At 42.9% G+C, this 14,731-nt stretch overlaps 1 protein-coding gene across 2 annotated transcripts in view; it reads left to right on the forward strand.

The window, feature by feature from the left end:
* ephb6 (eph receptor B6) overlaps nucleotides 1-14,731 on the forward strand; it is a 38,036-nt gene that overhangs the window by 13,612 nt on the left and 9,693 nt on the right. The window contains exons 3-5 of one of the 2 annotated variants that reach the window (XM_056445050.1): nucleotides 1,179-1,451; nucleotides 4,078-4,247; nucleotides 4,349-4,644. In XM_056445050.1, coding sequence (XP_056301025.1) covers nucleotides 1,179-1,451; nucleotides 4,078-4,247; nucleotides 4,349-4,644 — 739 coding nt within the window. Of the gene's footprint in view, nucleotides 1-1,178; nucleotides 1,452-1,761; nucleotides 3,026-4,077; nucleotides 4,248-4,348; nucleotides 4,645-14,731 lie in introns of those variants that run through there. The other variant, XM_056445051.1, reaches the window with a different exon arrangement.

The following is a 14,731-nucleotide window of genomic DNA, read 5'->3' on the forward strand; positions in this document are numbered from 1 at the left end:
ACTTAATTACATTGTATTGCACTGATGTGCTAAATTTGAGTTGGAGTTGCATATAATTATTGGATGGAAAACCTGCCAACAATTTAATTGAGTTCATCCAATGAGTCATTTCTTTGAGTGTAGGGTGTCAGGACCTTTTGTCCGTCACCATTGTTGCATGGAGAATACTGATGATGAGGTCTAATGCATAATTCCTCTGTGTTACAACAGGAAAGGCCCTGCATGTCACTTAAGGCTACGCAGGCTTTAAGCAGAGCCTTTTCATCCTTGGAGGCACCGTACTGTATAATTGGTGAAACTAATCCCCTCGGCATCATTTGCATTTTGACTCAGCCGACAGACTCATTCAGAGACGTGTCTCTGCGCTGCTCGTTTTTTTTCTTTCTGAAGCTACAAAACTCGTGTCACAATCCATTTGTGCATCTACAAGTATTCACAAACCTTAGAATACGTCAAAAGCTGCTTGTTTTGTGACACAACAACTGCCACAAGTCAGACACACTAATGCTGCCACCTGTCGCTTAGGAACAGTGATACCAGTGCAGGAGGAAAAAAACACCCGCCACATTATGAAACTAAATTATTGTTATTAGAAACCATTATTATACTACTGTAACCATAAACACATGACACCCAAATGATCTAAAGGGTTAATTCCCATGCAGCAGAATAAAGGAAATATATTTAGTTTTTTGGTAGAACTGAATTGTCTCTTGATTATTATAGTTTTCTCTGCAACACTTAAAAAGCGAATGGCCCAAGTGATTTAATTAACTAGAGGTTTTATAATCATAGATTACCTCATTAGACATTGGAAAGTCTGAACTGGGACATATAGATGACCTACTTCATTAGGGACAGTAAAAACAGCTTTCAATAATAACGTGTGTGTTGTATCAGAACAAATGATCCATTATACTTATCTCACGAAGAATAAAGATGTCAAACAACAGTGTGTGATGTTAGTAAAGGACAGAACCCAAATGTCAACAACACCGGCGCTTTGTTCAATATTTACCTTGTGATCCTAAAGATACGAGGACGATTCTTAACTGTGGACCAACCATAAACACAGCAAGGTTTTTAGAGTTGACACAGGCTGATTCCTGAGCTCGCGGCCTCAGATCATGTTTCCCTTTTACAAAGTTGGCTCCTAACGTTGTTTCTGTCTCTCTCAGTGGGATGAGGTCAGCGTGCTGGACGACCGGGGGAAGCTCATACGGACCTTCGAGGTCTGTAACGTCAACCAAAATCCCCGTATTCAAGACAACTGGCTGGCGACGCCCTTCCTGCTCCGCCACTCGGCTCCGCGGGTGTTTGTCTCGCTGCGTTTCTCGGTGCGTGACTGCGCCAGCCTTGGATCCCCGTCGCCCACCTGCCGAGAGACACTCACCTTGTACTACAAGCAGGCCGACTCCCAGAGGGAGCTGGAGAGGACCTGGGCAGCCGAGGTGAGGCGAAGCACCAGATGTATTTACATAGCATGCAAATACAACAAATCCTTTTTGACATTGTTATGAGGAACAAGTGGCACTTATGGGTTTATTTATATTACAGATTCCCAGAGAGAAATGTGGACAAGACGATGCGCCATTAAAGGAAAGCTGTGGACAAGCTGTTCGCTTTACATTCAGATTATTTCCGTTCAGCAGAACCTCTTTCCCAGATATTTACTTCACCAGAAAAACTCAGAAAGCATTTACAGTCCTATTGATGGCTTGCTCGCGTTACTCTCAAACTTCCAAACCTCCCATCATCTCATGACAAGGAGTAATTGTATAATCATCCTGATTATTGTTGGGCTTGTCAAGAAGAGCTGTAGAGAATGAAACACGGGTGTGAAACAGACTTGTTGAGCACTGTGGTTTACAAAATGTTAAAATATGCCACTGCGGTCTCAGGAAATGTCGCTTCAGGCCCACTAATTACATCTTTGAGGCATCAGATATACGACGGTGACCATGTTACACCATGAAACTCACGTGTCGTCAATGAAGTTTTTAAGTGACTCACACTGACTCTCCAAAGATGTTTTATTTATTTATTTATGGATTTAGTCATTTTTCGGGGACATTTGGTGCTAGCGAGTCTGAATTGCAGTCGCAGTGGGAGGTCTGCCGTATTTGTATGAATGCATTTCTCCTTCGGGAAGTGAGATGCCTTTTAAAAATGTAAATCACAGGCTGATGAGGAATCAGACGAGAGTCACAGAAGAGTCAGGAAGCACTGCAGAGCTGAAAGTCTTCACAGGGACTTGAGCACGGACCCCCACTGGGACCTGCATATGGACAAGTCAACTGGCTCCCAGTAAAATCAAGAATCACTTTTAAAATTCTTCTCTTAACCTACAAAGCCTTGATTGGTGATGCTCCATCATATCTTAAGGAGCTTGTAGTACCATATTGCCCCACTAGAGAGCTGTGCTCACTAAATGCGGGACTACTTGTAGTTCCTAGAGTCTTAAAAAGTAGAATGGGAGCCAGAGCCTTTAGTTATCAAGCTCCTCTTTTATGGAACCAGCTTCCAATTTCAGTCCGGGAGGCAGACACAGTCACCTCGTTTAAGAGTAGACTTAAGACCTTCCTTTTTGACAGAGCTTATAGTTAGGGCTGAATCAGGTTTGCCCTGGTCCAGCCCCTTGATATGCTGCTATAGGCTTATAGCTGCCGGGGGACGTTTTAGGATGCACTGAGTACCTATCTCCTCTTTTTTCTCTCCTTAAGGATGAATGTTCATCTCTCAATCACATGTTACTAACTCTGCTTTCTCCCCGGAGTCCTTTTGACTTCACGTCTCATGGGGTCATCGGACCCTATGAGACGGCATAGATCCTATCTGCCTGATGGATCGTCTGGGTCGTGGAATTCCTGCTCATGACTGCGCCACTGTCCTGTTGAGACTCCGCCCACTGTTGAGACTCCGCCCTCCTCCTCCCCACCGCCATCTGCCTGATGGATCGTGGAGGTCTCCATCGTGGAATATGCCTACTATGAACTATTCATACACTCTGTCATATTCATTGAATGTATTTTAACTCTAAATCTGTCCTTCTGTACACATTACATCTATTGCATCTGTCCATCCTGGAGAGGGATCCTCCTCTGTTGCTCTCCTCCAGGTTTCTTCCTTTTTCCCCTGAAGGGTTATTTGGGAGTTTTTCCTGGTCCGATGTGAGGTTTTGGGGCAGGGATGTCTATGTGTACAGATTGTAAAGCACTCCGAGACAAATTTGTAATTTGTGAAATTGGGCTATACAAATAAACTGAATTGAAAACTGAATTACTCTTCTCCCCAAACCACTTCATGTCGCTCGTGTGCCGGGAAAATGCAGCAAATCCTGAGCTTGTCTTTCATCTCGTCACTTTCCCTTTTTCTCAACTTTGTTCTTCTGATTTTACTAGTGCATTGCAGGTTATAAATGTGCCTATTTGGACCGGGCTGGTTGTTCTGCTTCATTCCGTTTAGTGGTGTAACATTTAACTCAATAGCGGTCCTCCCGATACATGACACGGCGTGCACATTTTTTAACGCGCTTCCATTAAATATGTCCTGCACATCTCAAGAGCTCACACTCAGCACTGGAGTCCTCGGGTCCTCAGCAACACATTTGTCAAGTGGACCGGATGAGACAATGACGAACACATCTCCGGTCTCCTTCCTTCTCTGCTCTTGAACGTAGTGTAATGAGCAACAGAGAGCAGGATGAACCCAGCATGCTGTTTGGGGGATTCACAGTTCATAGGGGTCCCCTCTTAATACACTACACGGTGTGTACATAACGCACGACTAATAAATATGTCCTGTGGCCCTAAAGAGGTCCACTCCACATGCAGTCCTCAGCAATTCACCCGCCAAGTGTGATGAAAGGCTATTAAATAAATCGATGGACTCGCATGCGGACAAGAGCATGCTTCACTTTAGTTAGATGCGCTGTATATTTCCCTCTCCTATTAACCAGCTTCATTTAATGTGCACCATTTTCCTGTTGTTGACCTCTTTCCTTCCTGTCGGCCACACTTTCTCTCCGTGATATTTAGTTTTCTTGTGACCACTTATTGTCTTCTTTCCTCACCGCAGCCGTCCAACGGAGAGAAGGAGACCAGGGAAGGTTGGGTGAAGATCGACACCATCGCGGCCGATAAGAGTTTCTCCAAGGTGGAGCCCAGTTCACCTCACCAGTACCAGCCCAACAGAATCAGCCGAATCAACATCAAGACACGCAGCTTTGCGCCGCTCACACGCAACGGGTAACCATCCCCGGGCTTCGCCGTGCTGCTCATGTCTTACCAACGTTATCGCTCCCAAAGGACGACACGTCCGCCATCATAACGCGTGACCCGTGTTTCAGATTCGTCCTGGCGGTCGTCGACAGTGGAGCTTGTGTGTCCCTCATGGGTGTGTCCGTCTTCTATCGCCGCTGTCCAGCCACCAGCGTGTACTTGGCGTCCTACCCGGCAACTCCCTCCGGGGCAGAGCCGACTGCCTTAGTTCCCCTGAGCGGGACATGTGTCCCCCACAGTAAAGCGCAGGGAGGCACGCCCCCTCGGATGCACTGCAATGCTGAAGGCGAATGGATGGTTCCTGTGGGCGGATGCGTCTGTGATGAAGGCTTTGAGCAGAACCTCAATGGATCGGCCTGCTTGGGTAAGTCAAAGAGTTCTGAAACGTCAGATTCCTCATCATGTTCATGTCATTTCTCATGTAAAGTAGCTGTAATATCAGCCTTCTTATTATGGTTTAAAAAGCACTGCAGCAGTTTATTAATGTACCTTCATTAAGTTAGATGAGAAACACATGAAAGACAAAATTATAAATATTTAAATTGATTGCCGAGATGTCGGTTACACTCTAAAAACAGGGACTTCTACATTTCCCATAATGCAACCAGATTAACGCTCTGGACTGAGATTATTTTGTGAGACGTGACAAAGCTCAAAGTTACAAGACATACAACAGCTTTCACAGGTGGAGTAGAGCTGGAGTATGTACTTTGTCCAAAGTATTTAGAGTTTTTCCATCTATGGTGTTGAATAGAAATTGGCCTGTTGCATTCGTATACTGGCAGTTTGACCAGTTCATGACAGATATAATATTATATGTGTTGCTCATGTTCTGAAAGAGTTTGACTTTCTAATTCAAAATGTGACATCACTAATTCACCATTTGCTGTTTCCTGATCTGTTTATCAGTGAATTTCACCTTCGATTGCAATAAATTATGACTGTTCAAGCTCATTTAAACTAAAATATGAAAACATGTAAACTGATAATCAACTTGTAGGCCACTCTTGACTTCCTGTCGGGTCTCTTCTTGGTATTTGCTCAGATCCGAAGTGTCTGTATCAATATTGAGAGGAGCCGCTGTCACTGTGGGATACGACCATGTTTGATGTCGAGACCGGAGCGATGGCCGGTTCGGCTTGAAATGAGAAGAGGAGAGGCCGTATTGTTTCCACGCAGTGAATTTTTAGTGATGTAACATTTTCATATATTCTGTAATAAATAGAAAATGATGAGTAAAATAGCATTTTACAGGCCTACCTTCAGGAATATAAAGATGTTAAATTGGTAATGTGCTGCTAACTTTACTGCAGAGTAGAAGAGAGGTGAGGCAATGGCAAAAACATCCAAAACATTCGGGAGTGCAGGGAAACTAAATTGAGAGATGTCCAGAAGGACAGGAAGGGATAACAGGAGAGAGCAGGAGGAGGAAGGACAGCAAGAGAGGGAGAGAGGGAGCGAGCCACAGTGAGAGGGATGTGACACATTTAGGTCATGGCGATGTAAAGGCCACTTGTCTGTGAACAAGTGACAGAAACCGCAGGGGGAGTGGAGGGAAAACAGGGAGAGGTGGAGGGAGACTGAAATATAGGAGGATGCAAGTTAATGACTTCAAGAACTGAGTAGGCAAGAACTGTTGAGATGTGAAGGATGAGTGGATGAGTGTCTCTGTGTGAACAAGTCATTACGCTCAAGTGTCTCTTGCTGAGAGGGAGAAAGGGTTAATGGGCTTTCCGCATATGTCTGTTCCTCTATAAAACTGAAGCCCGCCAGGAATTTCAATGCCCATAATTGCTCAGCTCCTTCTCAAAGCACAGGGGCCCTCAAAGTCTAACTAGCTCCAGCACAATTAATCCTCCAAGTCAGCTGTGAAATGCGTTCATGCTTGCGTCTGCCCTCGGCCCGCCGCTTGTATTTATCTGCATTTGATTGATATTTACTGACGAATCGCCTCTCGACACACAGCTCAGCTGCCGGAGCAAAGGCTCCCAGCGGCACCGATGAAGGATCTAACACGTTGCTGCCCACGCTGCTCCGGCTTTTTGTTCCAACTCTGATTTGATTATGTTTTGTTGATCACTTCACTGACTAATGATGTGGACTGGCATCACGACATTGTTGTCCGCTCCGGCTCCCTGGGAATGCAGAGAAAGGGGGCAGATGGTTGGCCGGCGATGCAGTCGCGAGGGATTATTAACACTAGCCGATCCTTGTTCTCACCAGAAAGTAGAGCACCGAACTCTATTAACTATTCAAACGTGTACATTTTGTTCCAGTTTGAATTAAGCACCAAAGATATTTAATAATAGTTTAAAGTGAGTGAAGGAAAGCACTTAATGTATGTCTTGGTGGAAGCTGTAATTAAAGGCACAAAACTGTCTTTGTTTTTCTGGAGCCAGCGATATTAATTATTCTGAGATAAAAGATAAAACACATTATCAAGAAGGAAACTGGCATTGTTTTCACCACTGAGATGCATTTCATTTAAGACGTTACCAGCCCACTGACCAGTACCCTGGGAAGATTTATTCCCAGTGCCACCAGCAGGTCAACACTTTCACTTCTAACAAATAAAATATCTAAAATCTTACTGGATGGATTTGCCCAAAATACTTTACAGACATGTATAACTTCCAGTGGTGGAATCTTGAACCACCAAGTGTATTATTGATGGGTTATGATAAACAGGAAATAATCCTTACTTATTATTATTTAGAAGAACACTCAACATCTGAACTTGCCGCTGCTTCATGAGGACGTTTGTGTGGTTGTGGTTTGATCAGATTTGAATGAAGGCAACATTAAGTCATTAGATATTGATTAATATGTATGAATCCTAAACGGAGTCTGCTGATACTTAACGTCATGTTTTTCCGATGATGCTCCACTGACTTAAATCGCAGAAAAGAACACAGAAAAGTTTTCAGGAACTTTACAACACGTAATGACAACTTTATATATATATAAAAAAATTTAATGATACATTTTCGTCATATCTGTCTTTAAATGATAATGAAACATAAAGAATTACAAACACACTTGAGAGAAGCTTAGAGGAAAGTTGTAGAGACTCATTTTTAATCTGTTTTGGGGACTCAAAACAACAACACACCACATATCCTCATGATGAATTAAATAATCAACTGAAACATCAAACACAGCTGGCCTTTTGACAGAAAGACATTTAAAGGCCATTCCTCAACAAGTTTATAAGGCTGTTTATCACAAGCGAGTCTAAAACAACATCTGGCTTCTATACAATCGCTGTGACTCAGTTTTAGATAACAATTCATCTCCAGTCTTCTGAAAAACGATGAGGACAGAGGCAGACGACAAGCAGCAGCTGTCCAATGATTTCATCCTTTGACGTTTGCTTCCCACGAGGGAGACGGAGAGGCGGAGAGAACAAGCGGAAACACGACCGAGCATGAGACACAATTACACCTGTTCAGCCAAACATGAAGCCGTCCTTTGGTTTTGAGCTTCTCGAGTTGGTGCTCAGACGAGCTCCTTCCCTCCGCTCGATTCCTCTCAAACATTAAGCAACCGTCGAGGATTTGGGACACGGATTACAGCTGGATGCTCAAAGGGGCTCCGAGTTCATTTGGACCCGTGTTGATATTTTCTGCCATGTGCGACTGAAATATTCAACACGGCAGATTGTCCTGATCACAGCGCCGACACACTTACTCACCACCCCGAGTAAGTATGTGATGGAAAACAAGAACATTTGGCCAGGGGAGGTAGTAAAAGTAAGAGTGCAAGCTTGATTTTGAGTGTGAAGACTCTCTCCGGTCCCAAAAAGAAACTTTTCACCTAACAGCATGGATACATCCCTCAAAGCAGACTTTATTTTTCCTTTAAGATGAAACTATTTTCTCCATAACTGTTATCCATCTTCATATGTCAAGTAGATACTCATGAGCAATGTTGACATTCAGTTGCTTTCCCGTCTATCAATAAAGATCAAGCATTGAGCCGGGCTTTGTTGAGTGAAACGATCAATGAGATCAAGTATTGACCGTTGGCTGGAGGCTGTGGGAGAGTAGCTCCATGATGACAACTATCACAACAGTAATGTATTGTGCATGTTAGATAAAGTTGTGTTATGATAAGAGTTTTTTTTTTTAACCAACATTTTTAGACAGAATGTCTTTGGCTAAAACTTGACTAGCACAAACAAATTGACACTCAATTTCCATCTATTCAAATTATATTTAACACTTTCTATAATGTGTATTTCCTATATTGCTGCAGGAATTGCGTATTATTGTCAAACAATCCAGCAGTCACACTGGTTCCCTTGACAAAAAGACAATATGATTTTTTCCACTGGATTTTTAATTATTGCAGAAAAATAAGTTCTGTGACAAACACACAATGATGATACTGACACATATTGTTCAGCAAGATAATCTTCAAAAAATAACACCACTTTTATGATTGTTGAGGGTAAATACTAATGCTCAAGTAAAAAGTTAATGTTAGGCATAAAAGAACTTTACCACGTTGTGACTTCACACCCACGGTGTGAAGGCGGCTAGTGTCCGGCATCGCGGTGTTAAAGATCGTCTCATGTAGCCACTTGTTGTTGACACTTAAAAGCTTCAAAATTCACGAGTGGTGTATTTACTCATTTATTTCATGTTGTAAAACTAAACGTTAAATCTCTTCAGCTTGTTTTCACCACACACCTTATTTGGGACATCTAACCAAAAATCTATCTTTGCAGAGATGTATAGCGACTTCAGTTGTTTAGCTTAACTGTTACAGCGCCGACTCCAGCAGAAAACACTCTTAAAACATCACGGCTCACGATTCGCTCAGCACCAAACAGCAGACGGGCACCGTCAGAGACGGGTGGAGCATTTACCAGCTAAATAATCAATATTTCCCTCAGGAGGTTAAAAGAGAGGGAATATTGGATTTACAGAACACGAGTCGTAATGATTTCTAATGTCACACCGCGACTGCTCCACATGGGAATAAGCAATTTATTAAATTAAAAAGGAGAATAATGTGCTCATCAAACGTCAGCAGGACAAAAGCACAAAAGAAAAAGAAAGTAAATACACTGAAAATGATAATCACAAAAGTGTCTTGTATTCTCCTTCCAATGGAAATGTCATTTTTGCCCACGTAGTTTCTCTCTCCCATGATGCCTTTCAGAGACGTGCTGCCTCCCTCAACTTCCAGAGGGAAATAACAAATGTCTCTTTTTACTTTTGTTGTTTTGTAGGATATTTCTAGAACATGCCGTTGAATGTATTATTGTGCAGTATTTTTGTATATATCTGCAGGACAGGGACTTTAAATAAAGCCCACCTACTATTTTTAGCTACAGGATAGTTCACGATCCGTAAAGAGCTGATTGTATATCCATCCATACATTTTCATCCGCTTAATCCGGGGTCGGGTCGCGAGGCAGCCACTGAGCCAGACTTCCCTCTCACTGCTGCTGGGATATGAGAAAGTCAAAGCATTGCTGCTTTTACATATATGCCTGTGTGCTGATGGAGCTTCTATGGAAATCAAATGAGTGTATGTGTGGGTTGTTTCTGTCTGCACTGACCCATCGAATGTAGAGAACATAATGGATGGAGAGAACATAATGGATGGAGAGAACATAATGGATGGAGACATTTACAGTTGGAACCATGTGTGCTCATCTCTCCTGTTGTGTGGTCGCATCTGTGACCGAGCTTATGTGTGTTTGTGTCCCCGACAGAGGGAGGGAGGGAGGGAGAGATGGAAGGAGATAGAGGGAGAGGGAGGGAGGGAGAGATTATGATGGGAGCCAAACGAGGGAATGAACGGATGAAACGGGGAGAAAAAGAGAAATTGGGTCAGCAATCCACAAACCAAAGTATTATGTTGACGTCAAATTACTCCCCTCATTACTTTTTTCTATTTCTGGTCCTCTACTCAGAGATACTTGTTTTTTCTCCTAACAGGATTTCATTTTGTTTGCATCCTTTCTGAGATCATCCTATCCACATCTCATTCTCTATCCATGTATCTATCTATCGCTTTGCTTTTGTTATTTTCTTCTTGTTATTTTTCTCATTCTGTTGTTCTTTACTTGTCATCCCTGGAATACTTCTTAGTCTTGCTGCTTGCTACATTGGCTGCCTGCAAATAATTTGACTCCAGTTGTCAGCAGTAAATTATAATTATTTTCAGATTTTCAGATCTATATTTCTCAGAGCTGAGCATGACAAAGCGCTTGTTTTTTGCCCAAAACCCAAAGATATTTAGTTTAAGATGATATAAAACATAAAAAGGGGCCAAACTCCACTGATGAGAAGCTGGAGCTGCAGCTAGATATTAGCTAAAACAATTATTAGTTCCATGTAAAATTTCTGACAATGGTGAAATCACTGAATCGAGTGATCAGTTCAGCTCTTATTTGTGATTTCAAAAGTATATCCTCTAGATGTCAGTGTTCCTGTCACACGACAGTATCACCAACCCTGGCTGTGACTTTCCAGAGTTACTGATGTACAATGTAAAGCAGTGGTCACCAACCTTTTTGAGCCCAAGATCCCTGACCTCCGCCTTCATGACGACAAGATCTACCTATTGAGGCGTTGAGAGAAAACGACTGTCCAGACTGGACTTATGACTTTTTATTTGGCCTAATTGTCATTTTGGTCCAGCGTTCAAATTGATGTGACCAGGTACACAGAATTTAAGTGTAATATAACAAGTAAAATATTTGTTAACCGCACACAATATGAACAAGAAAAAACACATTTGCAATGAACAGCTGGATGAACTACCAATATAAATGTTGTATTTATTTACATTTCGTTGCTTCTGTACCTGTACTCTAGCAATGACAATAAATTAAATCCAATCCAATTACAGCACAACACTGACAACATGATCCGTCAGTGCAACTCATGTAAGTTCAGCTCTCATCATAATGCCATCACGTCATGTGACTCCAGTCAGAGTGATGGCTGTGACTGAACTCTGCCTGTGAGCTTGTAGTTAGTTCATAATCACAGACAGCCAGTCTGAGGCCGTCTGTCAGCTGTCTGTCAGTAATCCAGCTCCTTGTCTTTGATTTGGTGATTTTCTCAACTTCACTGACGAGTTTTTCGGGGCAAAATTGGTATTCATGAAAGTTTTCTCATCTGGGATTGGTTCTGAACTCAGACCGTTGGTGATTACGTTCACATCAGCTCTACAGACATCCTCAGATTTAAAGAATTTTCATAATAATAAATATGAGAATCACCATTTGTGACTCCTGCATCTGTCCCTTTTCAAATAATAGTATAAATGCAATTGCAATCACTTTCAAGTAAACCAGATTGCTCTATGGACAAGAAAAAAGCTCAATGTTGAGCTTTTGTTTTGAAGGACAACAGCAGAAAAGCCCAACTCACGGAGGTAAGACCTGGCAAGTCGCCAAGAATCTCGGCTGTCGCGCACGCGCAGGCGTAACCTGTTAATGCCTTAGCGTAAACATGTACACGAAGGTACAGGCATTTCAACATATATTTATTGATGACTTAGTTTTATGTCGGTGTACTTTGAGGCGAGCTTGTGATCAATAAAGGTCTCTCTGCATTTCCCCCTGCGCCCCACCTGTCGTGGTACGTTCCCCTCTTTCTGGGTGCACAGCTGAGAACACGGCTGTGTAAGCGAACCCGTTTTCAGGCGTTCATGAATCAGGCGGAGATCTTTTCTGACGTCAATCTTCCAGTCAGAAAGAAAACATTTCAGAAGACACTTCAGAAAATGTTCTAAAACAAGGAACAATGTGTTTTTGAATTTATTTTCATTTTATTTTGGAGATCGACAGGGAACGTCTCCGAGATCGACCGGTCGATCGCGATCGACGGGTTGGCGACCACTGATGTAAAGGAATCTGTGTCTCGGCCTTTATGGCCATGGCTTGTCTACTTTATAGCTGGGAGATGGATGGGTGCAGCCGGCAGTGGGGGGATGGGGGTTGCACATCAGGCAAGAGGGCAGATGATTTGCACTCTCATTGGCTGCTGTAATCGGGGGGGGGGGGGCAGCAGCAGCAGCTCGTAACGCCGATAAGAGGCTGAGTAGCAAAGTCATGTTTCGTGTCAGAGCCGTACGGGAACACGTTTGGTAATGTGCAGCCTGGACATAAAAGATGTAGGAAGGAGGATATTTCTCTCTCTTCTTTACCTCTTTCCCCCTATGTTTCCTCATTGTTCACCCATCATCTGTCGCTCATAAACATAATTCCCTTGTTTTCATCCTTCAACCGTCCTTGGCCGTCCTTCTCTCTGTTCACGTCTTCCCCTTTTCTAGTTCCCTCTCCCTCTCTGATCTGTCAACATCCTTTTACTTCTCCGCATCTCTCTTTTTCTTTCCCTTTCACACCTGTTTGAAAGCAAAGGCAGCTCTCTGAGACAAGTGAGAACACAGAAAGCCTTTTATCCGTTTATTCTTCACCCTCTTTCACTTCTTATCGTCTTCTCCCGGACACCATCTAGGATACACACATGCATCCACTGACACATACACGGTGTCACATCTGATAAATTGTTCTGGACAAGGTTATGTAAACAAGGTGAGGGGTTCATTCCTGCTGAGGATAAAGAGCACACAGGCGTCCTCTCTCCTCCATCCCTGTGTTTAAAAATATATGAGAGAATCCTTCTTTTAAGCCGTTGGTCAGGTGTTATCAGGTGGGCCATTTACACACTCGAAGACACAAGAAGGCCTGTGAACACAAACACACTCGACACTTCGCCCGCAGTCAAAGGGAGCTCCTTCTGAGCGATGCAACCTGGCGCTGCCTCTGCTTTCGGCCTTCACACAGTGAAAATGGCAGCAGACCAACCTGGAGGCACAACCCTCAATGTTCTCCTCTTCTGCTCAGCACTCAGCGGCATGAAGTGTGTGAGTGCTCAGCTGTCCGGCTGCTTCTGACATTTACAACTGACACATTTCACAGATTTACCCCTGCAAAGCACATCAGTTCAGTTAAAAGTGTGTGTGTGTGTGTGTGTGTGAGAGAGAAAGAGACAGAGGGGGAGTAGAGAAATGAGAAATACATGCTTTGAACTTAAATGTATTTTATATTTTAATCTCACTTGATTTGTGGAAGATCGTACAATTAATTATTACTGTATAAAGTTGTATACTCAATTACACATATTCTACCGTGACTATCATGGGATTTGGTGAAAATAAATGTTGGTATTTTTGAAGAAAATCCTGCCACATCTTTAGGGGCAATGCTCATTCGCTTTCTATTGGAGAGTGAGCTGAGAAGATTTATCCCGCTCTCAAATCTGTCCATTAATTGTGAGGCTGCAGCAGCAGCTGTGAGCTTGGCTTAGCACAAAGTCTGGAAACACGGGGAAAGCTCTCCTGGCTCTGTCCAAATGTAACAAATACTTACTAGTCCGTCTAAGCTTGGACAAAACCCGAGTTTAGATGACACACAGTTGCTCAGCTAGCTGTTTCTAGTATTTAGTGTACAAACAGTTACTCTGCGCGAGGGGCGAAGAAGTCCGTCTCTCAAACCGATGTCCAGGGTCAGTGTCGTCCTTTTGATCTGTCGCTGTGGTTTTGCTGCTTCCTCTGAAAGACACGACCAACAACAAACAGCAGGAGGAACTTTTGTCTCCAGGGAACCACACGCCAAGATCAAACCGATGCTTTGTTTGTGGTATATGAGATTTGAACGGTTCATGTGGTCAAATAGTGAGGTCACAGTATTTGTTTCATGTGGAACTTGAAATTAAATCTAGGATATGGAAAATATGTTGTTCATTTGGAGTGTTTCTTTTGGTAATGATAAGCCTCAAGTATTTCCTCTTCATTTATCCAGTATGTGTTCTTCTTTATATACACACTTAATCAATTAATCTCTGATCATTACCCAACCTGAATACCAATAGTTGACAAAACAATCTTATCTGCAGGTCCACTTCTTACTCGCTTGATCCTGAGCTTTTGACCAGGATGTCGTGGAAGTAGATCCTCAGACTTTCCATTTTCTACATCTTCAGTTTCATGACATATTTCATGACACATGAGCAATATGGTCAAAATGTACTTTCAACCTCTGATGCTGATGCTGTGTACGTGTTTCAGCTGTAAATAGATCTACTGGCAGTTTTCTGTTTGGTTAAAATATTACCAAACATTTACATTTGTTCATTTTTTTCTAAAATATCATAGTTTAAATTAAATAAGACTGTCGCAGTAGTTAGTCAACTCAGTGGCGACAGTTTCATACAGCTTTGAACCCGGCTGACTCCGACGTGACGCCCGGACTCACGCGGCTGGGAAGCGAACATCTCGGCCTGCTGCGCTGCCCGAGGCTCTGCTTCACTACGACAAGCCTCCTTGGGAACGATAGCTTCCAGAGAACAGTGGTGCTGTTGTCACGTTGAGTGAAAAGCCCTTTGAAATGAACACTTTATGTATTTGATTGTAAACTCAGA

This window comes from Pseudoliparis swirei, chromosome 22 (assembly GCF_029220125.1).
Source record: "Pseudoliparis swirei isolate HS2019 ecotype Mariana Trench chromosome 22, NWPU_hadal_v1, whole genome shotgun sequence".
In the NCBI taxonomy this organism is placed as follows: domain Eukaryota; kingdom Metazoa; phylum Chordata; class Actinopteri; order Perciformes; family Liparidae; genus Pseudoliparis; species Pseudoliparis swirei.